Source organism: Hypomesus transpacificus, chromosome 2, assembly GCF_021917145.1.
Source record: "Hypomesus transpacificus isolate Combined female chromosome 2, fHypTra1, whole genome shotgun sequence".
Taxonomy (NCBI): Eukaryota; Metazoa; Chordata; class Actinopteri; order Osmeriformes; family Osmeridae; genus Hypomesus; species Hypomesus transpacificus.
Genome location: NC_061061.1, coordinates 2,878,428 through 2,903,384, shown reverse-complemented (window position 1 = coordinate 2,903,384; position 24,957 = coordinate 2,878,428). Strand labels below are relative to the sequence as shown.

Here is a 24,957-nt window from a genome sequence, read left to right as displayed (position 1 = left end):
AACATGTTCATGCTTTCCTGTGACTTATCCATGCTTTTTTAAGAAAAAAAAATCGAAACTTGAAAAAATAAACCTGAAATAATTATAAAGGTAATGCTTTGTGTATGATTTGCAGTACCGCAGTGGACCAAAGAAATGACACTAAACATAAGAAACAAAACAGTTTATTGAAGTTTAGTTTGCTGTCTCACTTTAAGACAAGAGCATGAATACCTAAGACAGCATCAAATACCATTGAATTTATTGATGGAAAAGAAATCTTTTCAAATGTAGTTTTAACAAGCTGCAGACAGAGAAATAGGGCGTGTCGTGTAAAATGGCATCCGTAGGTATGTATTAAGTTAAATAAAATATTTGAACAGATCAATCTAAACAAAACATGTAATTGTTTAAACCCCTTGAGTTGAGAACGAAGGAGACTAGACCAGTCCTGGATGTTTCCCCCTCCTCAGAGACAGCTTACCAAACACAAACACAAATCAAATACATTGTCTTCACCTTGAGAAAATGTCTTGTGCACCTTTCAGCATTACCGCAATCTGCAAGCATCTGAAAATTACCTTTACATTTAACTTGGTGTCTAAAGTGCAGCTCAAAATGAACAAATAATGACTGATTGATTGCCGGTTGTTTTCAGCAATCCTTTCAAACCTGGAGTCGGTAAATGATTACTGATTTGCACAGATTCAACTCACTAAACCTCTTTATTCTTGCAACTATGTAAACCCCACTTAGGATAAAGGATATGACATCAAACCAGATCATTCCAGGGGGGTAGAGATTGTTCTAGAAGAGTGATGATTACAAGGAGACCCAGCCATCACACAGCACCATGGGAAACAGGAAGATGAATGACGTGTGTGTGTGCGTATCAGTACCTATAGGTCATGGGTTACATATACAAGCCTTTATTGATCTACATAATCATTCAACCGAGTAACAATCAACATAGAAAATAAGTCTCCTTAGTGTCTTCATCGTTGGTCATGCTCAAGGTCTAGCGAATTGTCTTCACGGGACTTTTGAAGCTCGAGGCAGCCTGGAGCTGGAGTTGATAAGCCATAGGATGGATTTTGAAACCATATAACCTGCAAAGTCAATCCACAAGTAAGACCACAGGAGACACAGGAACCGGTCACAAGCTACTTTGTCGAACGAACGCGTGGGGGTGGGGGGAATAAACTGGGCAAACCTGGGCACAAACTGGTTGGCAGGTCGTTTCGGCCGGTACTCTGGGTGCACCATGAACAGCATGTGGGGGAAGCCGGTGCCAAAGTAGGCCCCGTCTGTGTGGTGGTGCCTGGAGGACTTTGGGGTGTAAACATCCATGCACTTGGGACAGTACAGCTTCACCATGGCCTCCCCTGGGATATCTGACAGGCCTGGTGGACAGACAACAAAAGATCACCATGACGACACAGGTGTCCGAATGCTCGTTAGTTCCATCAACAGGGAATGTTCTTTAACAAGCCAGATAATCAAGTGGCACTTACCAATCGGAAGCATGGGTTGGTTTTCACAATACACTCTGGGGCAATAGCCAAAATCCCCCTGTTGGTATTTCTCCAACTAGAAAGTAACAGAAGTGTTCCTGAAAACCTGCACAGTGGGTCATTCGGCATCAACTTCACGAGCAGACGACATGAGCTTTAGACAAGTCACCATCTGGGCGATGCCTCTGTTGGTGAGGATGTAGCGAGCATGGATGAGGCCGTAGAGCATCTCCGCGGCCTGCTCGATCAAGTCGCTCTGGTTGGGGTTGTCCTCCAGCTCCTCGTCTGAGAATCACACACAGGGCAATGAACGGCTTTTTCAAGGCGACACACTGCACCAAGGAAACCGCCACTCGTTTAATGTAGATCTTCATTTACTTCTAAGTCTTATTTAATTCATGTTTTTCTACCATGAGATAAATACAAAAAATACAAATCCCCCCCCCCCCCCCCCCCCCCCAAAAAAAAGAAGCTGTTTGACTTTCATGGGGACCTCACCTGGCTCCAAGTCCAGAATCATGTCGAGAGCCTGGCGATAGTGGGGGACCTGCTCATTCAGTCCCGTCAGATTGAACTTGTCCTGAATGTAGTCTTCATCAACCTGGAGCATAAGATCAGTCATGCAGGCATAAGACATGGTGCTTCTTTTAGAGTTTCACAGCAGCTGCAAACAGTTTACAGTCTTATGCCCACACATGCAACCTTGTTGCATAACAAGCTGAAAGGATTACTCGTGTGTTCAAAATGAACAAAGTCAAGAGAGTTAAGAATAGACTTTTCAACTGGATAATAGTCTACTTCTACAATGTTTAATTGTGGGATCCACAAGGCAATACTACTACTGCAAACAAAGATGCAGTAAGGTAACTCCTTCAAACATTTCAGAAACCATTTCAATGATGGTGAAAGATGCTGGAAAGCATTTGTGACTGACTAATACTGTACTGTTGAGGAGAAGGAGTCACAAACTGGGTTTAAACTAAAGAGAAGTATCCAGCATGCGGGAGACAGTGTAGTTTCAACTCTGACCTCACAGAAGAATTCATTCCCCCGCAGTCCACAAAACCAGGAGATCCAGGACACCTCCTCTGAGCTACTCATACTCCTGTGTGAAACGAGAAAAATTGCTAAACAATCGGCAACCACTCTAAATCAACCAACATACGTTATCATTATGTTCTCAACCCTAGTAGCTAGCCAACACTTAAATTAACCTAGCTACACCGGGATAATAACTACACATGCCCCCCGAGCGTATCGTGGAAATAATTACCCCCGAACGTATCGTGGAGTAAAACAGAAATTTAAGCAATATACACTGTGATGATGCGTTTCTGTAGCTAGCTAGCTAACCCTACGTGCCTGCTACTACAGTACGCCGACACGTCTAAACTTTTAATTACAGTACATCAGCTACCAACCTAAAACACAATCATCCGCAGCATGAAGTTGGATAAAATAATAAAGCCACTCAACTTACCCTGTATTTGTTTTCAATATTTGTTACCTAGCTATCAAGATAACTAGCTAACGATTTATCTGCCTGCTGCTGGAGCTGGTGGTAGCAACTGTAAACAGACAGTTCTTCCGGGGCCCACAAAAAGATCGTGGTTGAAATTTCCGGTCAAAAACCGCACATGAACCACACACTAGAATATTAACATTGACGACATGTCTCAAACGTAACCTTTTAAAGATCATGGCCCATGGCCTAAAGGTGAAGACACTGATATGGTTTGAAAGCAAACTCAATTTTGTGAAGTTTGTTAATATGTTCAATAATTGTCGAAATATGTCACAAAATCATACTAAACAAAAGAAGGAACTACGCATGCAAATTCTGCTTAATGTTGCCTTTATGTTCCACCCAGAAAAGATACAAATGCTTCAACAGCTGAAAGATTCATCAGATAAGTATCCTGTCGATAACAGAAGGGCCATGGCCCAAATTGATGGTTATCTTCAGGAAAGAGGAGGACCTTTGAATCCACTCTGGACTTTCTTATGTTGCAAGTACCAATCAGTGACATATCAATAGCAATATTAAACTGCACTCTTTAAATGGTAAATCTTTATTTAAAAAACTATGTTATTAACAATTTAATATCCAAAGTGTGTCATCAAACTAGGGAAAATCTGAAAAGGTCTTGCGTGGTGGTGCCCCAGGTTCTTGGACTTCCTGCGGTTTAGCCATGCCTTCATACATCAAGATCCTTAAGAAGAGAATAGCGTTAATAATACTATCAGTTAATTAGTATGAATAATTAATAGGATCACTATTAATGGACTGAGGTACAATTGATAATAGCATGACTTGTGCAGAATAAGGAAGTCACAACAAAAATATTTGAACTCACAGTCTCAGTATGGCGTTCCTCTTCCCCAACATCATATTCAGGAAGTCAGTGTAGCAGATAGTGTCTTTTGCACTCCCACAAACCTCTGAAATCATCTTTTTAAGTTCCAGGTGAGTTTTGGCCACCCCAAGCTTCTCCAGCATACGTTTCAGCCCCATCATGTCTGTCTCAAGAAGTAGACAGAAAGAGGGAGCAAAGACAAAGAGTCATTTAAATATTATCCAGCCTCGAGTCTCTTCACTGTGAGTCTCAAATGACACAAATAAAAATATGATCGAAATTACCAATATCTCCTTGGTCATTGAGATCAAACTCCATGTACTTATCTGTGAATGAATACAGTGCAACAGACTGAATTTGTTACATTTTTAAGAAACACATATTTATTGGTGCATATGAATAATGTCAGAAAGCTTGAATTCTCACTTTTAAACAACTCAAGCTTAGAGGCAAGTTCCTCCTCTTCTGCATATTTGGGATCTGAGAGGAAAGCCTTTCAGAGTGACAAAGAGAGTATCAAACCATAATGAAAACTTGAAAAGGTTTACTCTGCTCATTCAATGTTTTGCATGATTGCATCTGATACTGTAATTATCAATAAATCTACTACTACTAATGAATATCAATGATCAAGCAAACCTCATTGGTCAAGTTTAATTTTTCTTCCTGCTGGGACTTGATAAATCCAAATGCTTTCCCTCCTGAAAAATTGAAAATGTCGGATCACATGTTTTCATTTCCTGCTTAAAGGGTCTTTTGACAAATACAATAAGGGTGAACAAAGGCTATGCGATTGGACCATAACAATCTTTTCAGATGCAGAACAAACATTTCTACAAAATATATTAATTAATATTTCATGCTCACAACCTAGTTGTATTAGTTGCATTGTACGATAAAATCAGCAGTTTTGCTGAAAGCAGAGCAGTATATCACTCTCAACAAGTAACAGCATTGACAGAAGCAGACAGACATTCTTTTTACCTTGAAATTCTTTGGCCATTTCAGTTTTCTTCTCTTTGGTGATTTATATACAATTTGCAGCAAGCAGGGTATATGAATGTTACTTCATGAACACTCAGAGTCAAAGAGGAGGAGGAAGTGCAGAACTCTAAAGTTAGCATGTGGTAAGTCACGTTGTTCCTCTCAGTGGTAATGTTTTTACAACAGTTTGTACCTTCATAAAGCCTAGTTTGACCCCATGCTATGTCCCAGCTCCTTAGCAAGGGAAGATGCCATGCATCAAATCTGAAAGGATATACTTGGCAAGATGTGAATAATAGGCCTAACTATGAGAATGGTTAAATAGATCTGATTATGGGAATGTCTTTTGAGTATCAATGTTTTACATAATAGACAATTCATGAGTTTCATAAGGGAATCAAAATACATTTATTACAACAACTCCTGCAGGTGGATCCCAGACTGTCAGACAGAAAACAGTGCGGGAAGCTGGGAAAACACTGACTCCCAGTCCATCAGCACCGGATCTCCTCAGGGCTGCGTCCTTTAACCTCTGCTCTTCTCCCTGTACACCAACAGCTGCACCTCCAGTCATCAGTCCGTCAAACTCCAGAAGTTTGTGGACGACACCACTCTCATTAGGCTCATCTCCGGTGGGGATGAGTCTGACTATAGGTGGGAAGCTGGTAACCTGGTGACCTGGTGTAGCCAGAACAATTTGGGGCTCAATGCTCTTAAGACAGTGGAGATGGTTGTGGACATCAGAAAGAACCCAGCCCCTCTCACCCCCATCACCCCGTGTGACTCCCCAGTCAACACAGTACAGTCCTTCCGCTTCCTGGGCACTATCTTCTCCCAAGACCTGTGTGAGAAGTGGGAACTGAACTTCAGCTCCCTCACCAAGAAAGCAGAACAGAGGATGTACTTCCTGCGGCAGCTGAAGAAGTTCAACCTGCCAATGGTGCACTTCTACACGGCCATCATTGAGTCCATCCTCACCTCACAAGAACAGTTTCTTTCCATTTGCAGCAGGCCTCATCAACAAGGGCCAGGACCCCCAATTGACACTAACTCACGTATAAAATGCTGAGCGTTACATCAACGCTCCTCTATCACAAAACCTCACTGCAATATTTTACTTTATATTCATATTTTATTTAGCACGCTTCTGTCAGTATTTTTTTGGTAAATTTGGTCAAATGTCTTACTTTTTAAATATTCTTACACTGTATGTGTATGAACCTGCCCACCAAAGTGAATTCCTTGTGTAAACTACTTTGCGATCCAAACTTATTCTGAATTCTAATTGGCCATTGCCACTTGTACAGTAGTCTCTCTAACCTCTCTAACACTAGGTGACACTACAATACAAGTAACGTACTGCTCGGGTAGGAGCCTACTCAATAAATTACGTCTCTAAGGTGTATTCATTTAAAAACCTTTCAAAGATAGGAGTATAGGATATGTAGATACAGCATAGTTCTACATGCTTCTCATGTTGTACTGAATATTTTATTTCCAGTGTGTGAATTCATAATGAAACTAGACCATAAAGACCAACTTTGTGAAATGTAGAAGTGGGAATAGGCGGAGTTCTAACAGGAGTAGACTAGATGTGTAATTGAATCATGAGTCCACATACACAGACAATGGCAAAGTCATCAATGTTAGTGCTACTGATGCTGATATCAGGATGCATTGGTAAGTACTGTCTGGAGAGTTGATGAGTGCATTGTCTAGACAAGAAAAAACAAGGAATCATTGTTAGATGTATTTGTAAGCATGGTTTGTTCTGCTTTCAAAGTGCTGCCTTCTCCTTCTCATGAAGGTGAGGGGTTGCAGGTGATCAGAGCCACTAAGGGAGAAGATGCCGTCCTCCCCTGTACTCTGAGAACTCCCAGATCACAACAGAGCTGGTTTCGTGTCAGATGGATGAAACAGACCGTTGGTAGTTCAACGTTCTCTGTGGTCCCAGATTCGGAACGAGTTGGGAAAGCCTTGAACTTCAATGGAGACCTGACTCTGAAGGCAGCAGATGAGCCTCAAGAAGGAGACTATATCTGCCAAGTCTGTGAAGGATTTTCTTGTGATTTGACAACCAACCTCACTCTGAAATTGAGAGGTAAAACAATACATCGTCGACAAACAAAATTTGCATATTCAAACATGATCATCCTTGAATATGAATGATCTTATCATGAATAAAGTATGTACAGATTGAACCCGATTCTCTTCTTCTAAAGATTGCAAAGTGCTGGGAAGTGTGAAGTTGCTCCCATTTTCCACAGCTACTTTGCCTTGTCCACTTTACACAAGAGGAAACATCTCCTGGTCAGAGATTAAAGGAGAGACAATGAAACCAATCCTTGAGTTCTCAAGTCTAAGTACGGAGTCCAGTCTGAACTCTGCAACAGCCGCAAATGGAAAAGGGAGGTTCCGGAACATCACAGCAGGGGATGCATCATTAGTCATACTCTCTGGGGAGGCTTCTAATATGTGGTTCAGATGTACTTTCTATGTAGGGCAAAAGAAGCAATGCTCTGAAGTGAATCTGCAAGTGAAACGTGAGTACAGTATTTTCAAATACAGTCTTACTCAATGATGCCTTGTAATAATGTCAAGTGAACATGTAGTAGTGCAATGGGCCCTGTACACAATGCTCTGTCATCTCGCAGAAAAGGACGAACCGAACACTTCGACTTTGTCAACACAGACAACAATGGTGATCACAGCACAAGGTAGACATGTGTTGACTTTTTAGTTTGAGTTATTTGAGGAAGCGAAAGAAGGACTACACGGCCCTTTTGGAAAACGTGTTTTGCTCCATGTGTATAAAGAAAACACATGGAGTTTTCACAAGCAATTAATTCCAACTTGGTCATAAACAGCTCTGTTCTCGACAGCTACACGCACCTTTGCAGCCACATTAAGTGAAACTGTCGTAAGTGTGCAGACTGAGTCGAGCGGTTGGGTTGTAACTCTCGTGGTCTCAAGTGTTACCGTCATCCCTGCCATTGCACTGATTGTGGGACTGTACTGCAGATGGAAGACCACTGGACACACAGGTACTGCATGACCCCTGAAATGTGATGTACAGCAATTTACTTTACAAATTTGCTGAGGGATTTGGCAACGTATATTGTTATTATATAAATGCTGCTTCGCTTTCTACGTTCACTATTTGTACATTGCTTTGGATAAAAGCTAAATTAGTACAATGTTTTTTTTTTAAATACATTATTCTGTCCACTGTGTATCAAGCAGATGCCTCAACATGGCCAAACCACCACTACGAATTTTCAGAAGTCCCAGTTTCAGGTCAGATTAATAATAAAAAAATAATGAATCAATTTGTCTACAATCTCAAGATAGGTGGGCCACTTAATGTCCATATTCTTTTCTCACAATATTAGTGGTCAATGAAGACTATTCTCTGCCGACTGACCAAGAGGAGAGCGTGTGTACCTGTGAGTTTCCAAATCATAACTCTGACAATATCAAACCTTTTTCCTTTTTTTATTGTGTATTTGATCATTCTTTTATGAGTAAACATAATCTCGATTCATCTTTTTTTCTGCAGTTATATACGAGTGAAAAGGATGAACTGCACTTCTGCCTTTCTTTGACATGTTACTATGAGTGTTCCAAGACATTCTTTCCAAAGTGTAATTTCTAGTGTAGAAAGTGTGCCAATACGTATTTCTTTCAAAAACACTTTTGAACACTTTAATTTTAAACAATTTCATTGTTGTCCAGTTTGTGTAAATGTAATTTCCCAGGTTCTGGTTAATGATATTTAGACAGTGTATACAACATAAGACATAATATGACATTCAGTTCACAGCTTGTAAAAGATCATAACTACAAATGTTATCTGTACTGTTTGCTTCTCTTCTTGGTTGCTGTGAATTGGGTGGTAGTCCGTCAAGAACAACTTCATATACATGGCTCTGTCATGAACAGATCAGCAATACACACGTCACTGAAGCAGTTTTCAAAATGATTAGTACCAGCAAATTGTGCTGGTATTAATCACAACTTGGTGTGATTAAATCACACCAAATTGTTGTGGCATAGTGTGCATTTTGTTATTGTACATTGCACTCTTTTTCCTATTCTACAAACAAGTCAACTTACCATTCCAATAGAACCCTGTGCTTCCTCTACAAAGAGACAAATACATAAATAAATTTCACCGTATCAGTCTTTTGAACAATGTTTTGCCTGTATCCTACTTATTCTACAGTTTACACATCTGTTTCAGGAAAGTGAGAAAACGTTGAGTAAGCAAAAACCCACAGACCTGTAGCTCTCCTGAACTTCTTCCTCAAATAGTAGACACTCCCTCCAACCAGGCACAGCAGTAAGATCAGAAGAGGGACTAACCAAGCAACCAAAATCACTGTTCGATCTGCATCAGAGAACACCGATTACACAAGTGATATCTGACTAAATTGTCTAGTTATGGAAGAAACAGAAAAGGAATCTAGTTTAAAACAGGTCAAATGTGTCCAGATGTACATCTATATGATCTCACTCTCTTGAAAGGGCCACTTTCTCGTCGCCATTTTGACCCCTTCTCTGTACACGGAACAGAAGGCTGACTCATTGCTCTTTGGATCTGGCAGGAAGAATGTAGACACCAGGGTTTCATGGTCTTTTCTTGTACTCAGCTTTGCATCTGGGTTACTGGGTGCCCAAGTTAAATTGAGGTCTTGTCCACATGCTCCCCCACACATGAGCAAACAGGTCAAGGTGAGATTTTTTCTACCTGGAGAAGCCCACTCTGCCGTTACTGGGAAGATAAACAAGATATGTTAAGCTATTTTCTCAATACATCTTAACAACCTTAAATTGGAGTGAGAATCCCTAAACACTCACCCTCTAATGTGTGTAGTTTGATTCTGTTGAGGGATACATTGAGGAGTGAACATGTGTAATACCCAGAATGCAGTGGTCTCACTTTGTTGATGACTAAGGAGGAATCATGGTTCATATGGGTTTCAGGTATCTCCCTCCTTGAGCCTGCTGTAACAGTCTCTGATTCAGATAGACGGACCAATGCACTTTCTTGTTCACTTTTCCTTCTCCACCATGGACTGCTACCTTTGACCAGAGAGGATGCATTGTCACAGCGAAGTGACACTGACTCACCAACCACAGCAAACACTTCCTCAATACCATCTGAAAGGCAGAGACAGAACAGTTGTGAACTGCTTGGAAGTTGTCGTAGTTTTAAATATTGACTAAATTATACGTTATAAAGATTTGGATAAGTAGCCTACCTGGAATTGATGTGGTGTAACTGTAGCTGGTTTTAATGCCATTAATATCAGTTACTTGACATGTCCATTTCCTGTGATGGTCTGACTTCTTGGGTGTGATGAACAGTGTATGAAAACAAGCATTTTTCTTATCTGTCCGAAATCTTGTTCCAATTACCTCTGTTTCGTCTTCGTTAAGCCACTTCATCTCTTGTGTAATTGTTTCGTTACAAAAGGGACTTCCATTATAGTTATTCAAGTAGCACTGAAGCAGAATGTCTGTTTTCTCTGCAGGCACCAGATCAACTAAATATATTGGAGAAAAGAAAAAAAATCTTATTACTCTACAAATAAAAACCAATGTACTGTATATGTGTTCGATTTAAGGGACATCACATACCTTTTAGAAGCTCAAGTGAGATCTCTGATCTGGTTTCTGTATCTTCACAAATGTAAAGTACTCCATCCGACATGTTAAGATGATGAATTTGCAGTGAACAGTCCTGTGCAACTGTCAGTCGACTGGCTTGTTCTTGGTTTGTAATTTTTCCTGATTTGACCACAAATTTGGGGATGCCACTCTGCCCTTCTTTCATTTTCCAGTTAACAGAAGAGCAGTACGTTGGTGAGGTTGAACCACAAGGTAAGGAAATACTACCACCCACTGAAGCAAACATTGTTGTTAGACCTAAGAAATGTGGAACAAAGAGTATTGTTTCATTGTTCATAAATATGAAACCTTAAATTATGTTTAGTTGATTAAAAATAAATTACCTGAGGACTGATGCCCAACTACTATAAAGCAGAGACACAGCATCAAAAAGAAATCCATTTCTATCTTATCTTCTTGAAATGTATTTCCTGTGTTAGTAAGTCTTGCTAGCATCCCCTCCTATCAACGTTCTTTCACCACTTACGCAACAGCAAAAAAAGAAAAAACAGAAAAGAAGAAAAGAAAGAAAGAAAAAGGATAGTCAAAAGTAAAAAAAAATGTCTAAGCTACTTTTACCATCAGACTAATAATAGTTCGTAATTTTCGTTTTTGTCTCCAAATTATGGACAAACATTTTTGTATCCACCGCATATAGGCCTGTATTGGGGTAGGAATATTTTGTTTGTACAGTAATGAACCAGTTAATAGTGAATTATGTAGTAGACTATATAGGTTACAGACAAACAACATAGGCTAGTTCCGATTAAAATATCTCTGACACAAACTTTTAAACCGACGAACAATTATTATTATAATAAAAATAAATTCTACATTGGTCCACAAAAACCAATAGCCAGAGATACACGGGATTCTTGGTTAGTTGTAATGTATTGTATGCTAAACAAAAAAAAAGACAAGTTGTAGGCCTACACAGTCAGTAGGCAATTTCATTCGATCTCCCATACTGTACGGCTATCACCGGGGTGCAAGGTCAGGGGTATGATGACTACAAGTTGGGTATATCGGATAGAACACATTTTCTTATGTAATATTAAATACAATGGATACTTTGTTTGACATTGACAGTGTCAACAAACACCGAAGAACTTATATTGTGCTTCTATAGCTACTCTTTGCTAACACACAGGTGCATTGGGGCTACTAAGCAGTGACAAAAAACGACGCTGAGCAGCGCTTTTTTCTAAAAAAATTAGTCAAGTGTGAACACGGCCATTATAGACTCTTTATTATGTCTATGAACACGGCTTGTGTTGCTTTGGCAACGTACACGTCTATTGCGTCATAGTGGGTTATCACGGTAAATTGAGATTTCACATTTATCTCTCCGTTAGATCACAGCTGGACTCCTTAAACAGGGGCCTAACTTCATCTGTATGAGGACGTTTTTACCTGCAAAACCGTTAATAAATGTGTCGTCCTCTCCGCAACAGCGGTAAAATGAAGCCAGTGAATCACGGTGAGTTTATTATTCTAGCATTGTGCGTTTTGAAAATACGACACCTTGAACTCTTCCTACAACCTAATCATATATCATAACCGTATCCTCGGCTTTTTTATTCCAGGCCCTTATGACCCTCTCTTTTCTGGACTGATCCGTAAAAGGTTTGTTTAGAATGGTCGCCTACTGGTCGTATTAGGCTACAAATTAAGGGCAGTTATAAGTCAGACACTATTTTGAGTTCATTTTGCAACTTTATTTACAGACATTGCACAGATGTGGCCTGTTGTACTCTCTTCGTGGCAACAGTTGCTGCCTACATGGTTGTGGGAATTCTGGGTATGACCGCTCAACATTTTCAGATAATTTCCTCTTGGAGTGGTATCACTCCATCTCATAGCAATAAGCCCTAACCATTTAGAGATAATAACCCCCTTTCTCTCCCTGTCCCCCAGCTTGGCTGTTTGGAGACCCTCGCCATGTTCTCTTCCCCAGGAACTCGACTGGAATGTTCTGTGGTACCGGTATGAATGTGTGAGTATCTACTGTAGGTAGTAGTCAATCAATATGGTGTACAGGAGATACAACACAGGCATTTTGCTTGTTAGTATACCTATCATTCAGTTGTGACATTGTACTTTGTGTTTTCAGGAACAAGCCTAGCATGTTCTATCTGGACATACTGAAGTGTGTCACCACTACCAATACGATGGCTGCAGCACTGAATGGTCGTCAGTGCCCTACAACACAGGTGATATCAGTCAAGTCACTCATTCATTCACTCACTCATTCACTCACTCACTCACTCACTCATTCACTCACTCACTCACTCACTTGTTCACTCGTGGTCTCTCTTGCTCGGCAGGTGTGCGTCACAAAGTGTCCCTCACAGTACTGGATGTTACCAGAAGCTGCTTATGAAGCAGGTGCCATCCCCATGGACTTCTTCCCGCGGCAGTACTGCGACCCCAACTTTGACCTGGCAGGGACAACACTGGTACAGTGCATTCACTGGAATCGATTGTAGTGCTATCAATTGAGTCATTGGACCAGGACCATACAAATAACATGTGATTTGACCATGCATGTTGAAGCTTCTCTTTTATTGTTTAGACAGTCCAAGACATCCTTGATCAGGAACTTTGCCCGTCCTTCTATATCCCAAGTGAACCAGGTAAAGTGGTGTAATTGTGTATTCTTTCATGGATAATCAAATACATATCTGAGAGGACTAATATATGACGTGGATCCCACTCAGCTTTGGGGAGATGTTTACCCACTCTTGCTGCTCTAAGAAAGATGCCCTCCAACTTCACTTTGCCTGGAAAGGCCAATGTCAACGAAACTGTTACCAGTATTACCACAGCCATACGGTAGATAACCCTGCACCCACAAAACTTACACGTAGAACAGGTGTATGTGATAGTCGTGATGATGACAATGACCTACCTCTTTATTAAGTGTATGTATACCCTAAACATTACCTTTTTTTACCTCAAGCTCCCTAATAACAGGCTATAATACCAAAGCCGTGGGAGTTAGGATATTTGAAGACTTTGCTTCGTCCTGGTACTGGATATTACTGTAAGTCTGAAAAAAAAGATTTGTTGTCGTGTCTCACATGGTACAGATGGCTACAGAATGGTTGTTTGCTGTGCTTTCAGTGGTATGATAGTAGCCATGGTCGTCAGCCTGGTCTTCCTGTTGCTGCTGAGGTATCTGGCCTTTGTCCTGGTCTGGGTGCTTATCCTGGGAGTGCTAGCCATGGGAGGCTATGGTAAGTGTGATGCCACAAAGCTTCAGACCTGAAAAAAAGTATTCAGTGCTTTACAACTGCAATTGTATGTAAGCTTAATTTCCCATTCCAGTGTCATGTTTGTTTTTTTTCCTTTCCTTTTAGGTATATTTCGCTGCTACATAGAATATGCCTATTTCAGCAAGTCAAAAATGACTATTGGTGACCTCAGGTTCAAGGAAAAAATGTCTGTCTACTTTCAAGTTAAAGAGACCTGGCTGGCCATCTGTGAGTTCATTTTCAATTGTGTTAAATGCTGACATTTTTCTTGTTTCGCTGGAAACATCAGCGGTTTTATCCCCTCCCTCTCTCTCTCTCTCTCTCTCTCTCTCTCTCTCTCTCTCTCTCTCTCTCTCTCTCTCTCTCTCTCTCTCTCTCTGTCTCGCTCTCTCTCTCTCTTCCTCCCTCTCTTTTTCGTTCTGTCCCTCCCCAGTGATCGTCTTGTGTGTGGTGGAGTTCATTCTCCTTGTGGTCCTCAGCTGCATCAGGAGGAGCGTGGTCACAGCTGTGTCTCTCATCGAAGAGTCCAGCAGGTTAGATTCCGGATTCAGCTTTCACAGGTCGACCTTACAGGTACAGGAGTAGAGTACAACACTTGAATTGATCCGAGTTCATCATATCTCTGTTGCTCCTGCAGGGCCGTGGGTTGCATGATGTCCACCCTTGTATACCCTCTGTTTACCTTTGTGCTGGTGGTGGTGTGTGTCTCCTACTGGGGGATAACCGCTCTGTACCTGGCAACCTCCGGAATCCCTGTATACAGAGTGGTGTCTCTGAATAACACCATCATGCCGGGATGCAATCTTATCAATGGAACACAAAACTGCCGCCCACAGGTAAAACAGCAGGGCTCATGGTTCAGGCGATGTTTGGAGTTACATGTGGGGCTAAGCGTCCTTGTGAATCCCCTTAAACCCTTGTGTCCTCATATCCTTCCTTTTCTTTCCTCTCCAATCAGACGTTCGACTCCTCAATATACCCAGACTGCCCCGCGGCGCGATGCCTCTTCTACAAGTACGACGAGGAAGGCTTTTTCCAGAGGAACTTGGTCAGCCTCCAGCTCTTCAACGTCTTTGCCTTCCTGTGGTGTGTCAACTTTGTCATTGCCTTGGGACAGAGCACCCTGGCTGGGGTGTTTTCATCCTACTACTGGGCCTTTACCAAACCCACCGACATCCCTGCCTTCTCCCTGAGCCATGCTTTCATCCGCACGCTACGGTAAGACCTCAAACTGTAAGGGACTGGATCTTAGATTCATACCAGGCTCACCTCGTCTCGAAGAGAGAGACTTAGAACTGGTGTCAAAGCTAGCTGCGACGTTGCGATGGATCAACGGAGTGCTAGAACCTTCTCTGTGAGGTGAACGAACGTCTGTGTGTTTGTTTCATGCTCTGGCTTCCGTCTACGATAGGTATCACGTTGGCTCTCTGGCGATCGGCTCCCTAACGCTCCTATTCTTCCAGCTCCCCAGGATTCTGATGGAATACCTGGACCGCAAGTGCCGTGGTATGGACTAAAACACCCATTCTCCCTCCTCCCTCCATTCTCCCTCCCTCCTCCCTCCCTCCTAGATATAGCAAACCATTGCTGAGTTCACAGCTGATACCTCAGACCCGTTGAAGGGATGCCTCTACTGTCATGTTCTGGTAGATTCCAAAGGCTCGTGCGCTCGGTTCCTGGTGACCTGCTTCCGGCCCTGCTCCATTTGTTTGGAGGGCTTCCTCAAATTTGTCAGCAGGAACGCCTTCATCGCGGTCAGTTTCGTCAGTTTTCACTTGTCCACTTTGATTTAGCAGCTAGAAGTAGGCGTGTTCTTTTGTCCCTGTTCAATGTTTTAAGCAAATGTGAATCAACTCTTACTTTGTCGTCTTTAAATCTGGACAATCCTCAGATGGCTATGTATGGCGAGAACTTCGCTGTGTCAGCACATAGTGCCTATGCACTACTGTTGAGGAACATTAGCCGGTAATAATACATCTATTTTCAGTTGAAAATGTAATAATGAATCTGTAGGGGTTTGAGGGATTTACATTTACGATTTTGCAATACCTCTCTTGTCCACAGGGTGGTAGTACTGGACGGTGTGGCCGACATGCTCTTGTTCTTTTGCAAACTCATAGTGGTCGCAGCAGTTGGTAAGGCCACGTCAAAACCGACCTAATGTTCACTTCCAACTCAAACATACAATCATTCAGTCTTTATTTTGCATGTACCATAACACCCCTTTTGACGATTGAACTCACCTATGACATTACATTTAGTCATTTAGCAGACGCTCTTATCCAGAGCGACTTACAGTAAGTACAGGGACATTCCCCCGAGGCAAGTAGGGTGAAGTGCCTTTCCCAAGGACACAACGTCATTTGGCTCAGCCGGGAATCGAACTGGCGACCTTCAGATTACTAGCCCGATTCCCCACCGCTCAGCCACCTGACTCCTCCTCTATGACTTAACAGGTGTGCCGGCATTCTTCTTCTTCTCGGGTGGAATCAACATGCCCGAGGACGCCTTCCAAGCCAACATGCTCAACTACTACTGGGTCCCCAGCATCGTAAGTTGTAACCCGTCACAGTGAAGATGAGTGTGCGTAGGTGTGTTGGTCGTGGCGTTGAGAACTGAGTGTGACTGAGCTTGCCTGGTGGTGTCTTCACGCAGACGGTGATAGTGGCAGCCTACCTCATCGCTCAGGGCTTCTTCAGTGTCTACAGCATGTGCATCGACACCCTCTACATGTGCTTCAGTACGTACCACTCCGCTAAGGGGACCGCAGAGCAGATCGTAGCCGAGTAGACCAGAATGGGTTAGAGTCGAGCAGAGCAGATCGTAGCCGAGTAGACCAGAATGGGTTAGGGTCGAGCAGAGCAGATCGTAGCCGAGTAGACCAGAATGGGTTAGAGTCGAGCAGAGCAGATCGTAGCCGAGTAGACCAGAATGGGTTAGGGTCGAGCAGAGCAGATCGTAGCCGAGTAGACCAGAATGGGTTAGAGTCGAGCAGAGCAGATCGTAGCCGAGTAGACCAGAATGGGTTAGGGTCGAGCAGAGCAGATCGTAGCCGAGTAGACCAGAATGGGTTAGAGTCGAGCAGAGCAGATCGTAGCCGAGTAGACCAGAATGGGTTAGAGTCGAGCAGAGCAGATCGTAGCCGAGTAGACCAGAATGGGTTAGAGTCGAGCAGAGCAGATCGTAGCCGAGTAGACCAGAATGGGTTAGAGTCGAGCAGAGCAGATCGTAGCCGAGTAGACCAGAATGGGTTAGAGTCGAGCAGAGCAGATCGTAGCCGAGTAGACCAGAATGGGTTAGAGTCGATTCAAATAGAATATAGTCAAACAGAGTAGAGAGACTCTTGCCCTCTTGCTTCCACAGTGGAGGACCTGGAGAGGAATGACGGCAGTGTGCAGAAGCCATACGTTATGTCTCGAAACCTGATGAGAATCCTGCGCAGAACACGCCCAGGGCAGTCCATCCAGAGGACCAACTAACTTCTCTCCTTCGCTCCTGTCTGCCCCCTCCCCTCAATCCTCCCTTTTCCCCTTAAACTCTTCAACCCACCTCACATCTTTTCAATTTCTCTTTTATTAAACACCATTAGCATTCTCTACCTGGCTACTATCTGTTTGGTTTAACAGACTCTGTGGAGGTCTGCGCTGTAATACAACTGGTGACAGTACTTCATCGACACGGAATCTAGCCGACGCTGCTGTTGGACTGTTAGCAAAGAAAGCTGTTGCCCATAACTCGAATTCAGTCTCAGAAATGGTTATTAAAGTGTCAGAAATAACCATACCATAGTGAGAGACCACAAGTCTGTCTGCAAGGTTCTGTGTTAAGTGCTCAAGCTGTCCTCTTCTGCTTTGGTAGTATCAGTTTACTGCAATCACTTGGTCCCCACACTGACCTCATGGGTCTCTTCCTCCTACTGGGCCACAGTTGGTTCGGTCTCAGATCTATAAGAGACTGAAAACATTCTCGTTGAAACTTCCAAGCAGCAGCAGTAGGCCACCCCTCATCATCACTGTCAACAAAAGCTACTCCATCTCAAATATACAACTATTTTATTGATATTTACTGTGACAGTGTCAACTCTAGAGTATCAGAACGTCATTAGAATGAGATCACGACCCATCCGACGGCAGAGTCACTGGAGGAGACTTTACGCAGGCCTGGCGCGCGCGACGACCTTGTAGGCCTCGGCTTTGAGCACCACACTAGCCACGCCCCTCAGATCCGGCAGAGCCTCGTTGACGGGGAGGACCAACTGGAAGTCGCGCAGCAAGTAGGCCGTGAACAGAAAGAGTTCCATTTTGGCCACCGACTCCCCCAGGCACAGCCTGGCCCCGCCTCCGAAAGGCAGGAGAGCACGCAGCGAGGCTCCCCCGCCCTCCAGGAAGCGCTCTGAAAGAGAGAGAGGGGGACTACTGTTAGTCTTGTCTGGAACTGCTGGGTTTGGGGCTGCGCTGGGCTGGACGAAAGGAATGCACTCGACGGCCAAGCACCTGGTTTGAAGCAGTAGGGGTCGGTCCAAACGGCCTGGTCGTGGTGTGCTCCAAACAGATTAGGGATGATGACTGTGTTCTTGGCAATGAAATATCCTGCAATACTGACGCAACAACACTTGTTGAAATAACCTTTACAGGAAACAAGCTAACCCAGGAAAATGAGGAAATAGTATAGAAACTGAAGTTTGGCTCCGAAAGCCAAGAAGCAGATTTAATTATATAAAACCATAAATCATCTGATTTAATGCATCATAAAAAACACCTGACATATATTTTTGTGAAAGAAAACACGCCAGATATGTCATCAAATAAGTACACCACATACATGATGCTCAAAAAACACCATATATATATTTGAGTCAAGGCTATAATCATAATACATATTGGGGGGGACACATCCCCCCCAATATTCAAATCTGGTCAAAATGTCCCCCCCAATATTTTGATATAGAAATATAAATGTGCTACGCTACGACAGGCAACCACGCAAGCTGTCCGGAATTATCATTAAAAAAAATAATCGTCCCCCCCAATGTTGACTCCATGGTTACGGCCTTGATTTGAGTTCAAAAACACCAGAGATACAGTGTAACGTAGGAACAAACAACCCGGGGGTAGAGTCGTGTCTGCTGGTCACCTGCTGTCCCTGATGGCTCGGTGAGGGACAGCCAGCGGTGCCACCGGCCTGAGCCGCAGCACCTCGTGGATAACGGCACACAGCACCGGGAGGCGGGACCTGTCGCTGTACTGAGGGTAGCGTCCACCTAGCTCCCGACACATCTCTTCGTACACCAAGCTCTGCACCTGAGACACCGAGATTTCAATCATCGACATTTAGTTGGGTGAATACTGGGTAAAGTGGGACAGTATCTTTCCATGTAGTGTATATGCTTCCATTACTAAACATCAACACGGAGCTCATCATAAGGAAGTATCAAATACAAAATCTATAGGTTTTGAGGCCATGACATCACTTCCAGGCGTGACCAAGGGGTGACCAAAAACTCTGCTTCCTCCCACTGTACGTAAATGAAGCTTAAATGTCCTGCATACAGGTTCTGCAATCTTGCGCTGGTGATATCATTTGGAGCCAGTCTGTGCAGTACTGATTGGGTGGTGGAGCCACGGTAAGGAGGTCCCGATTGACGCTCGCCCGACCCAATCAGAAGCACACAATTATAAACAAACTGATCATAAAAATGAGCACTTGAACAGACATCAGCGTGATAAGAACTACCTTATATGACAGAAACCATCTTTGAAAAAGAAGTATTAGACATGCACTTAGACTGTTGAGTTTGTCTCATGTCCCATCTGCTAACATGGAGGGGGTGGGACTTATGACCTATACTGCAGCCAGCCAGATGGGGGCGATCAAGACGTTTTGGCTTCACTTCTGAGGGGCTTTTACTATGTCCATTGTTTTTACAGTCATTGGGTGGGATGCAACATATTCATCACCCTTTCAATGAAGAAATGTTCCCACCAGTATTCACCCTAATTTCTGATCCTATAAAAAACTACAAGTCCCAGGAGGACCCTGATATGCTGCATGGTTTACAGTACCTCCGGTCTGTGTAGGAGGAAGGCCACTGTCCAACTTAACCAGGAAGCAGTGGTCTCAGTTCCACCAATAAGAAGGTCCACTGTGGCCATGTGGACATGAGTGTCTGTCAGTACCTGCAGATAGACCAGTACACTGGTTATATTAACCTCATTATCATTAACCTTCAATGTTCTGATGAGTCAGTACCATAGTCAACTAGTTCCTACCACTCCCTGTGTCGAGTTGGCCTGTGATTGGTCAATTCCTTGGAGAAGGGACCCTGTGATGGCATCCTCACATTTGCGATCTTGAGTCTGCATTATTCGTTGACAGTGGATATGCATTATTGTACATTCTAAACTTTGGGCTGTACTAAATTCCATGATTGGTGGATACGTTCGAAACCAGCAGCATCCCAAAAAACAACTAACGCTGTAACCTTGTATTCATTCAGATGTGTTCTTATGATGTCATCTCTCCTCGCCACCTCTTTAAGAAGACGGGCAAAGGGAGGATTGGGCAATTTCTGGAAGGCATAACAACAACAGAGGCTATAATGTAGTCTCAAACTGACATGATTTTCTGTCATGGAAGTTCTTTTGATAACAAGCATTATCCATTGACACTAGGTAGGATCTAGTCATGTGTGTGGGTGAGTATGTAGCGTGGGCAGACTCTCAGCAGGGGGAAGGAGTCGAGGGCAGATATCCAGGGTGAGCCCCACAGAGACACGATCTCGTTAAGACAGCTGTGCAGCCGCTGAAGCTCCCGTGAGCTCTTCTCATACTGGAACACAAACATCCGGGTCACGATATATAAGAAGATATAATAGTGATGACATACAGGGATCTGAAATCATTCGATTAGAGAAGAGAGCCATGATGTATTTTGGTCAAACCATCATAACCATAGCGGTCATGCCACGTCTATAACTGTAACATATTCTGTGATATATCTCCCTCATGGAATATGCCTACATGAGCCACACAAGATAAGCAGGCTGTGTCCCTGAATGAATAGTCCTTTTTTCCAGCAGCAATACATTTGCTCATAGGGGGTCTCTGTTTTTAGGATGTGCTGACCACTCTGTACAAATACTTAAATACATCCAGTTTAGTTTTTCCAGCTACTAAAGCTGTATACAAACAGACGAGCCTCCAGTTCTAATCCTGGGTCTCTGGTTGTCCACAAGAGACCCACGCTCTGACAGAAGGACCGGCAGAGAGCCAGGAAGATGGCTGAGCCGTTAGGGAATCAGGCTATTAATCAGAAGGTTGCTGGATCGATTCCCGGCCGTGCCAAATGACGTTGTGTCCTTGGGCAAGACACTTCACCCTACTTGCCTCAGGGGGAATGTCCCTGTACTACTGTAAGTCACTCTGGATAAGAGCATCTGCTAAATGACTAAATGTAAATGTAAGATGCTCACCTCTCTGCCGAAGGCCAGGGTGGTGATGACATTACTAGCCGCCACAGTGAAGTCCTCTGATAGGTCCACAGCCTGGCCCTGATAGTCCAACAGCACCTTGAGTGGTCACAGTGAGCCTCTGCATTTTGGGCATATTTGGGCTGCTAAATACATGGTGTATTTAAACATGGATGAATGATTGGTTTGTGATTTGGCCATGTCAATAGGGTTGCCAACTTCCTCAACTCCAAATGAGGGACACTTTCTATGCGCCAACAGTTCACCAACAATAAAGGAAATCGCAAGGTTTCATTAGCCATACCATAAACCTATAGCCTGACGTTGTCATACTCATAATCCTAGTCAGAATATGAGTCTGATAACTCTCCGTTGGGCTGTAACTATTGGGCGTGTTTCAACACAACTCGTAAAACAAATGCCTCTTCCATCAATTGGATAGACCTACAACCAATCAGAGCAATGTAATATCTTGTTTGTTGTAAACGAATTCAACCCAAGCGTTCTTTGGTGACGTTGTTGATTACGTTACTGTTGATCATCTGTCCATCATCGTATAAAGCCCGCCCTGACAATTTGATTGGTCCGAAAAGCTCCTATTCGGATATAGTTTTTCCGGAAACAAGCTACTCCAGACCCAACTTCCCGCCCAAATTTGTTTGTGGGCGATGATAAGTTTGGCTGGCAGCCAAGCTAATAAAACGACTCATTTCAGTGTAATTTTGGCAAACCACTACTGTACTTGCTTGGATGTAGCCTGGCTGCCAGCCCAACTTCTCCCCGCCTACAAAAAAAAATGTTCGGGAAGTTGGGTCTGGAGGGTCTCGTATTTAGCCTGACGTTGTCATACTCATAATTCTAGTCAGAATATGAGTCTGAGAACTCTCCGTTGGGCTTTGACTACGGGGCCTGTTTCAAACGAGCCTGGAAAACAAATGCCTCTTCGCTCAATTGGATAGATCTACAACCAATCAGAGCAACAGAGTAGGTGACGTATGTTAAGCGCCGCATAGTTGTTGTCAACAGAACTAAACTGAGAGGCAGCTAAATCTTTACTGACTAAACTGCAAGCAGACTTGAAGTATGCTTGAAGAATGAATACAAACGATTTTTGCCTGTGTTGTAAAATTAATTTAAGGGTAGGGGGAGTACTTGTTCACACGGTCAACCTTTTTGAGCAAAACAATAAAGGGCAATGCATATACGAACAAGTTCTCCGTTTAGGATTACAACTCCACAAAAGAAAAGGAGAAACCACAATGGCCACTGGGTTTTCATTGTGTCCCATCTTCTTCGTGACCATCGGGGCCAGCTGATAAATTAAACTTTTACCGAGTCCTGTAGTAAGGACGGCAAAAACATATTTTCCATCGACAAATGCCTTGATTGCGTCTCTCTGTTCCTCTTTCAAAATTAATGCGCTGTCGATGTCTTCTAAAACAGACTCGATGGCAGAATCATAACATCCCAGATCTCCAGCGGTAGCCATGTTTGTTCAAAACGAATTCAACTTAAGCGCTCTTTTGTGTCGTGGGTGATTACGTTACTGTTGATCATCTGTCCATCATCGTATAAAGCCCGCCCTGGCAATTTCATTGGTTCGCCCAGATTCTGGTTTTCTGTAGTTGGTCCCCAATACGAGACCCTCCAGACCCAACTTCCCGACAAAATTTGTTTTTGGGCGGGGAGAAGTTGGGCTGGCAGCCAGGCTATCTCGTATTGGGGACAACTACAGAAAACCAGAATCGGGACGGACCAATGAAATTGCCAGGGCGGGCTTTACACGATTATGGACAGATGATCAACAGTAACGTAATCAACAACTTCACGAAAGCGCTTGGGTTGAATTCGTTTTCAACAAAGAACATATTACGTTGCTCTGATTGGTTGTAGGTCTATCCAATTGAGCGAAGAGGCATTTGTTTAACAGTTCGGTTGAAACACACCCCGTAGTCACAGCCCAACGGAGAGTTTTCAGACTCATATTCTGACTAGAATTATGAGTATGACAACGTCAGGCTAGCTTGGATGTATTGTTCATAGTAATAGTCAAGACAATTATTACAAGTTTCTCTTAAAATTCATGTTGTTTTCTTGAAATAGCATTAGACTCTAACCATATGACACAGACACTGAAAAGCTCTAAGCCTAAACCAACTATTGTCCCCAACAAGCAACGTGTCCTCAACGTTTGCGTGAGTTTTGGCACATTTACAGTAGCCTACTATTGGCCGGCGAGGCTGTGATTGGAATACGGGACTGGAGCTGTCCCTGACGAGACAAATCAAAATCACCCATAATTCGAGATCTCCCGGACATTTCGGGACGGTTGGCAACCCTACATGTTAACGTGTGTGATCATTGGGTCATATGTCCATGTATACGCAGCTATGTGGTTCCCATGACTTCTTTATAGAACTTAATTTCCAATCTTCCTCCTTCTTTCTCGTCACTGTGGGGGTTATGAGTGGAACCCGTGTTTTCTACCTGTCTTAGGCGCAGGGCCTGTTTCTGGATGACGCCGTGTAGAGACTGCTGCGTGCATCGCTGCAAAGCACTGTGGGCTAGGCGGCGGTGAGCCCTCCACTCGTCGCTGTAGTCACCCAAGGAGATGGAGCGCCCTCCCCCCGATACCACGTCTCCTGAGGCCGTCACACATGCGGGGGGTGGAGTTACAGACGCCGTTAGGAGGATAAACTGTGGTCGAAAGGTATTGTATTAATTAGCGCGACCGCTAGTGACTGCTGCCTTCGTTAGGTGTTTTACCCGTGTATGAATGCGGTCTCCCGGCAAAGTCGGACCATTTCTTCACCAGGGCTTCTCTAATGACATCGCCACTGTTTAGCACCACCATGGCTGAAACAGATAGCATTTTTCTCGAGTAACCCTACAACTCCATCCATCTGCAAAAACAGCCTTTTGAAAAGTTCAAAACGTAACTCAAACCACTGAATTCCTGTCAGATTTATTTAGGTCATGCTTTTAGAAGTGTTGTTTGTCTGCCGAAACTGAGCAATGAGGAAATGTATATTTACTGGTGCTGCCAAACTTGAGGCGGTAGATGTTGCCATAGCGCTGTGCCAGGGTAGTCAGGTGAATGGGCAGGTGGTCGTGTGCCAGCTCAAACATGTTGCCCACCAGAGGTAAGGGGGTAGGCCCCGGAAGGGAGGGGGAGGGAGAGGGAGAACAGGGGAGAAATTGATAGATCGAGGCCAGGAGTCTAGATTTAAGCGCTGTATTGAGGAGAAAGGGAATGTAAAGTAACACAAAGCCTCACTAATAATGTAAATCATAATTTTCATTTTATTCACACCAACCTTGAGCTGCTTCTAGATTTGCAAGCAAAGTGGTAGAAATACAGATTGGACCTGCCTCAACGTGGAGCATCATAAAGCAATAGTCCATCTTATATCCCAACAAGTCTATGTGAAATGACTTCTTCTCATCATATTGTACATTGTATTGTATTGACATCATGTTCAATTACCTTGTGTGGATGTGTCATGGTGTCCAGCAGAAAAGGTTAGCAGTAACCACAGGGCTAGCAGCATGAGAAGAGCTCCCAAACTCACCACTGATACGTCCGTTACCATCATGACTCAGTCCTTCACTGCCGCCAAAAAAGACCCATCGTTTTGTCCTCTGCTCATATACCATATAAACACCTCATCCAACAAGTGTGTGTGTGTGTGTAACGTTCTTGCTGTGTGGGTACAGCACTTGGC

At 43.4% G+C, this 24,957-nt stretch overlaps 6 protein-coding genes across 9 annotated transcripts; 2 read left to right on the top strand and 4 right to left on the bottom strand.

Moving 5' to 3' along the window:
- Positions 1 to 148: 148 nt before the first annotated feature.
- Positions 149 to 3,113, bottom strand: LOC124473049 (casein kinase II subunit beta). The gene is made up of 7 exons (XM_047028295.1): positions 2,974 to 3,113; positions 2,523 to 2,598; positions 1,992 to 2,094; positions 1,663 to 1,778; positions 1,494 to 1,569; positions 1,193 to 1,382; positions 149 to 1,088 (listed from the first exon to the last, which is right to left on the bottom strand). The coding sequence occupies exons 2-7, from the start codon at positions 2,592 to 2,594 to the stop codon at positions 998 to 1,000; spliced, it is 648 nt and encodes a 215-aa protein (XP_046884251.1). The 5' UTR covers positions 2,595 to 2,598; positions 2,974 to 3,113; the 3' UTR covers positions 149 to 997.
- A 218-nt stretch (positions 3,114 to 3,331) lies between these two features.
- Positions 3,332 to 4,973, bottom strand: LOC124473058 (allograft inflammatory factor 1-like). Of its 2 annotated transcripts, none has more exons than XM_047028306.1 (6): positions 4,835 to 4,973; positions 4,490 to 4,551; positions 4,277 to 4,343; positions 4,135 to 4,176; positions 3,851 to 4,013; positions 3,332 to 3,706 (listed from the first exon to the last, which is right to left on the bottom strand). In XM_047028306.1, the coding sequence occupies exons 1-6, from the start codon at positions 4,851 to 4,853 to the stop codon at positions 3,619 to 3,621; spliced, it is 441 nt and encodes a 146-aa protein (XP_046884262.1). In that variant the 5' UTR covers positions 4,854 to 4,973; the 3' UTR covers positions 3,332 to 3,618. The 2 variants fall into 2 exon arrangements, with proteins under 2 accessions (XP_046884262.1, XP_046884270.1); XM_047028314.1 differs by having other exon boundaries at positions 4,135 to 4,201; positions 4,835 to 4,864.
- Positions 4,974 to 6,462: 1,489 nt separating this feature from the next.
- LOC124477424 lies at positions 6,463 to 8,485 on the top strand. Its single transcript, XM_047035203.1, has 8 exons — positions 6,463 to 6,514; positions 6,618 to 6,935; positions 7,102 to 7,377; positions 7,489 to 7,551; positions 7,717 to 7,878; positions 8,075 to 8,131; positions 8,227 to 8,280; positions 8,394 to 8,485. Exons 1-8 carry the CDS (start codon positions 6,463 to 6,465, stop codon positions 8,405 to 8,407), a joined length of 996 nt encoding a protein of 331 aa, XP_046891159.1. The 3' UTR covers positions 8,408 to 8,485.
- Positions 8,326 to 10,988, bottom strand: LOC124477414. 2 transcript variants are annotated; one of them, XM_047035179.1, is made up of 8 exons: positions 10,852 to 10,988; positions 10,478 to 10,765; positions 10,099 to 10,383; positions 9,695 to 9,997; positions 9,351 to 9,608; positions 9,117 to 9,224; positions 8,951 to 8,976; positions 8,326 to 8,763 (listed from the first exon to the last, which is right to left on the bottom strand). In XM_047035179.1, exons 1-8 carry the CDS (start codon positions 10,961 to 10,963, stop codon positions 8,647 to 8,649), a joined length of 1,497 nt encoding a protein of 498 aa, XP_046891135.1. In that variant the 5' UTR covers positions 10,964 to 10,988; the 3' UTR covers positions 8,326 to 8,646. The 2 variants fall into 2 exon arrangements, with proteins under 2 accessions (XP_046891135.1, XP_046891145.1); XM_047035189.1 differs by lacking the exon at positions 8,326 to 8,763 and having other exon boundaries at positions 8,894 to 8,976; positions 10,852 to 10,975.
- A 980-nt stretch (positions 10,989 to 11,968) lies between these two features.
- LOC124475576 (choline transporter-like protein 4) lies at positions 11,969 to 17,354 on the top strand. The gene is made up of 21 exons (XM_047032311.1): positions 11,969 to 11,987; positions 12,094 to 12,133; positions 12,235 to 12,308; positions 12,425 to 12,503; positions 12,621 to 12,720; positions 12,835 to 12,966; positions 13,083 to 13,143; positions 13,228 to 13,342; positions 13,470 to 13,553; positions 13,634 to 13,746; positions 13,870 to 13,992; positions 14,198 to 14,297; positions 14,402 to 14,600; positions 14,723 to 14,982; positions 15,176 to 15,270; positions 15,415 to 15,518; positions 15,656 to 15,729; positions 15,829 to 15,899; positions 16,221 to 16,315; positions 16,420 to 16,504; positions 17,128 to 17,354. Exons 1-21 carry the CDS (start codon positions 11,969 to 11,971, stop codon positions 17,241 to 17,243), a joined length of 2,139 nt encoding a protein of 712 aa, XP_046888267.1. The 3' UTR covers positions 17,244 to 17,354.
- A 421-nt stretch (positions 17,355 to 17,775) lies between these two features.
- Positions 17,776 to 24,839, bottom strand: LOC124479298 (steroid 21-hydroxylase). Of its 2 annotated transcripts, none has more exons than XM_047038000.1 (12): positions 24,720 to 24,839; positions 24,268 to 24,465; positions 23,999 to 24,088; positions 23,720 to 23,874; positions 21,236 to 21,331; positions 20,482 to 20,592; positions 20,246 to 20,332; positions 20,034 to 20,120; positions 19,827 to 19,940; positions 18,898 to 19,064; positions 18,258 to 18,361; positions 17,776 to 18,156 (listed from the first exon to the last, which is right to left on the bottom strand). In XM_047038000.1, exons 1-12 carry the CDS (start codon positions 24,826 to 24,828, stop codon positions 17,915 to 17,917), a joined length of 1,560 nt encoding a protein of 519 aa, XP_046893956.1. In that variant the 5' UTR covers positions 24,829 to 24,839; the 3' UTR covers positions 17,776 to 17,914. The 2 variants fall into 2 exon arrangements, 1 of the variants encoding a protein (XP_046893956.1); XR_006957428.1 differs by having other exon boundaries at positions 18,071 to 18,156; positions 18,258 to 18,353.
- Between the last annotated feature and the right edge of the window lie 118 nt (positions 24,840 to 24,957).

What these genes read in the sequence shown, in the direction of transcription:
- LOC124473049 (XM_047028295.1), bottom strand. Translation starts at nt 2,594, where the DNA reads ATGAGTAGCTCAGAGGAGGTGTCCTGGATCTCCTGGTTTTGTGGACTG. An exon ending in GGAATGAATTCTTCTGTGAG is followed by an intron (nt 2,095 to 2,522) that starts GTCAGAGTTGAA and finishes CTTATGCTCCAG; the next exon opens with GTTGATGAAGACTACATTCA. An exon ending in CCAACCCATGCTTCCGATTG is followed by an intron (nt 1,383 to 1,493) that starts GTAAGTGCCACT and finishes TCTGTCCACCAG; the next exon opens with GCCTGTCAGATATCCCAGGG.
- LOC124473058 (XM_047028306.1), bottom strand. An exon ending in AATTAAACTTGACCAATGAG is followed by an intron (nt 4,344 to 4,489) that starts GTTTGCTTGATC and finishes TCACTCTGAAAG; the next exon opens with GCTTTCCTCTCAGATCCCAA. An exon ending in TAAGCTTGAGTTGTTTAAAA is followed by an intron (nt 4,177 to 4,276) that starts GTGAGAATTCAA and finishes ATTCATTCACAG; the next exon opens with ATAAGTACATGGAGTTTGAT.
- LOC124477424 (XM_047035203.1), top strand. Translation starts at nt 6,463, where the DNA reads ATGGCAAAGTCATCAATGTTAGTGCTACTGATGCTGATATCAGGATGC. An exon ending in CCTCACTCTGAAATTGAGAG is followed by an intron (nt 6,936 to 7,101) that starts GTAAAACAATAC and finishes CATTTTCCACAG; the next exon opens with CTACTTTGCCTTGTCCACTT. An exon ending in AATGGTGATCACAGCACAAG is followed by an intron (nt 7,552 to 7,716) that starts GTAGACATGTGT and finishes TGTTCTCGACAG; the next exon opens with CTACACGCACCTTTGCAGCC.
- LOC124477414 (XM_047035179.1), bottom strand. Translation starts at nt 10,963, where the DNA reads ATGCTAGCAAGACTTACTAACACAGGAAATACATTTCAAGAAGATAAG. An exon ending in AAAGTGGCCCTTTCAAGAGA is followed by an intron (nt 9,225 to 9,350) that starts GTGAGATCATAT and finishes TCTCTGATGCAG; the next exon opens with ATCGAACAGTGATTTTGGTT. An exon ending in GAAGTTCAGGAGAGCTACAG is followed by an intron (nt 8,977 to 9,116) that starts GTCTGTGGGTTT and finishes GTCTCTTTGTAG; the next exon opens with AGGAAGCACAGGGTTCTATT.
- LOC124475576 (XM_047032311.1), top strand. An exon ending in CATGGTTGTGGGAATTCTGG is followed by an intron (nt 12,309 to 12,424) that starts GTATGACCGCTC and finishes CCTGTCCCCCAG; the next exon opens with CTTGGCTGTTTGGAGACCCT. An exon ending in ACTACTGGGTCCCCAGCATC is followed by an intron (nt 16,316 to 16,419) that starts GTAAGTTGTAAC and finishes GTCTTCACGCAG; the next exon opens with ACGGTGATAGTGGCAGCCTA.
- LOC124479298 (XM_047038000.1), bottom strand. Translation starts at nt 24,828, where the DNA reads ATGATGGTAACGGACGTATCAGTGGTGAGTTTGGGAGCTCTTCTCATG. An exon ending in ACTCCTTCCCCCTGCTGAGA is followed by an intron (nt 20,333 to 20,481) that starts GTCTGCCCACGC and finishes TATGCCTTCCAG; the next exon opens with AAATTGCCCAATCCTCCCTT. An exon ending in CCCCTACTGCTTCAAACCAG is followed by an intron (nt 18,157 to 18,257) that starts GTGCTTGGCCGT and finishes TCTCTCTTTCAG; the next exon opens with AGCGCTTCCTGGAGGGCGGG.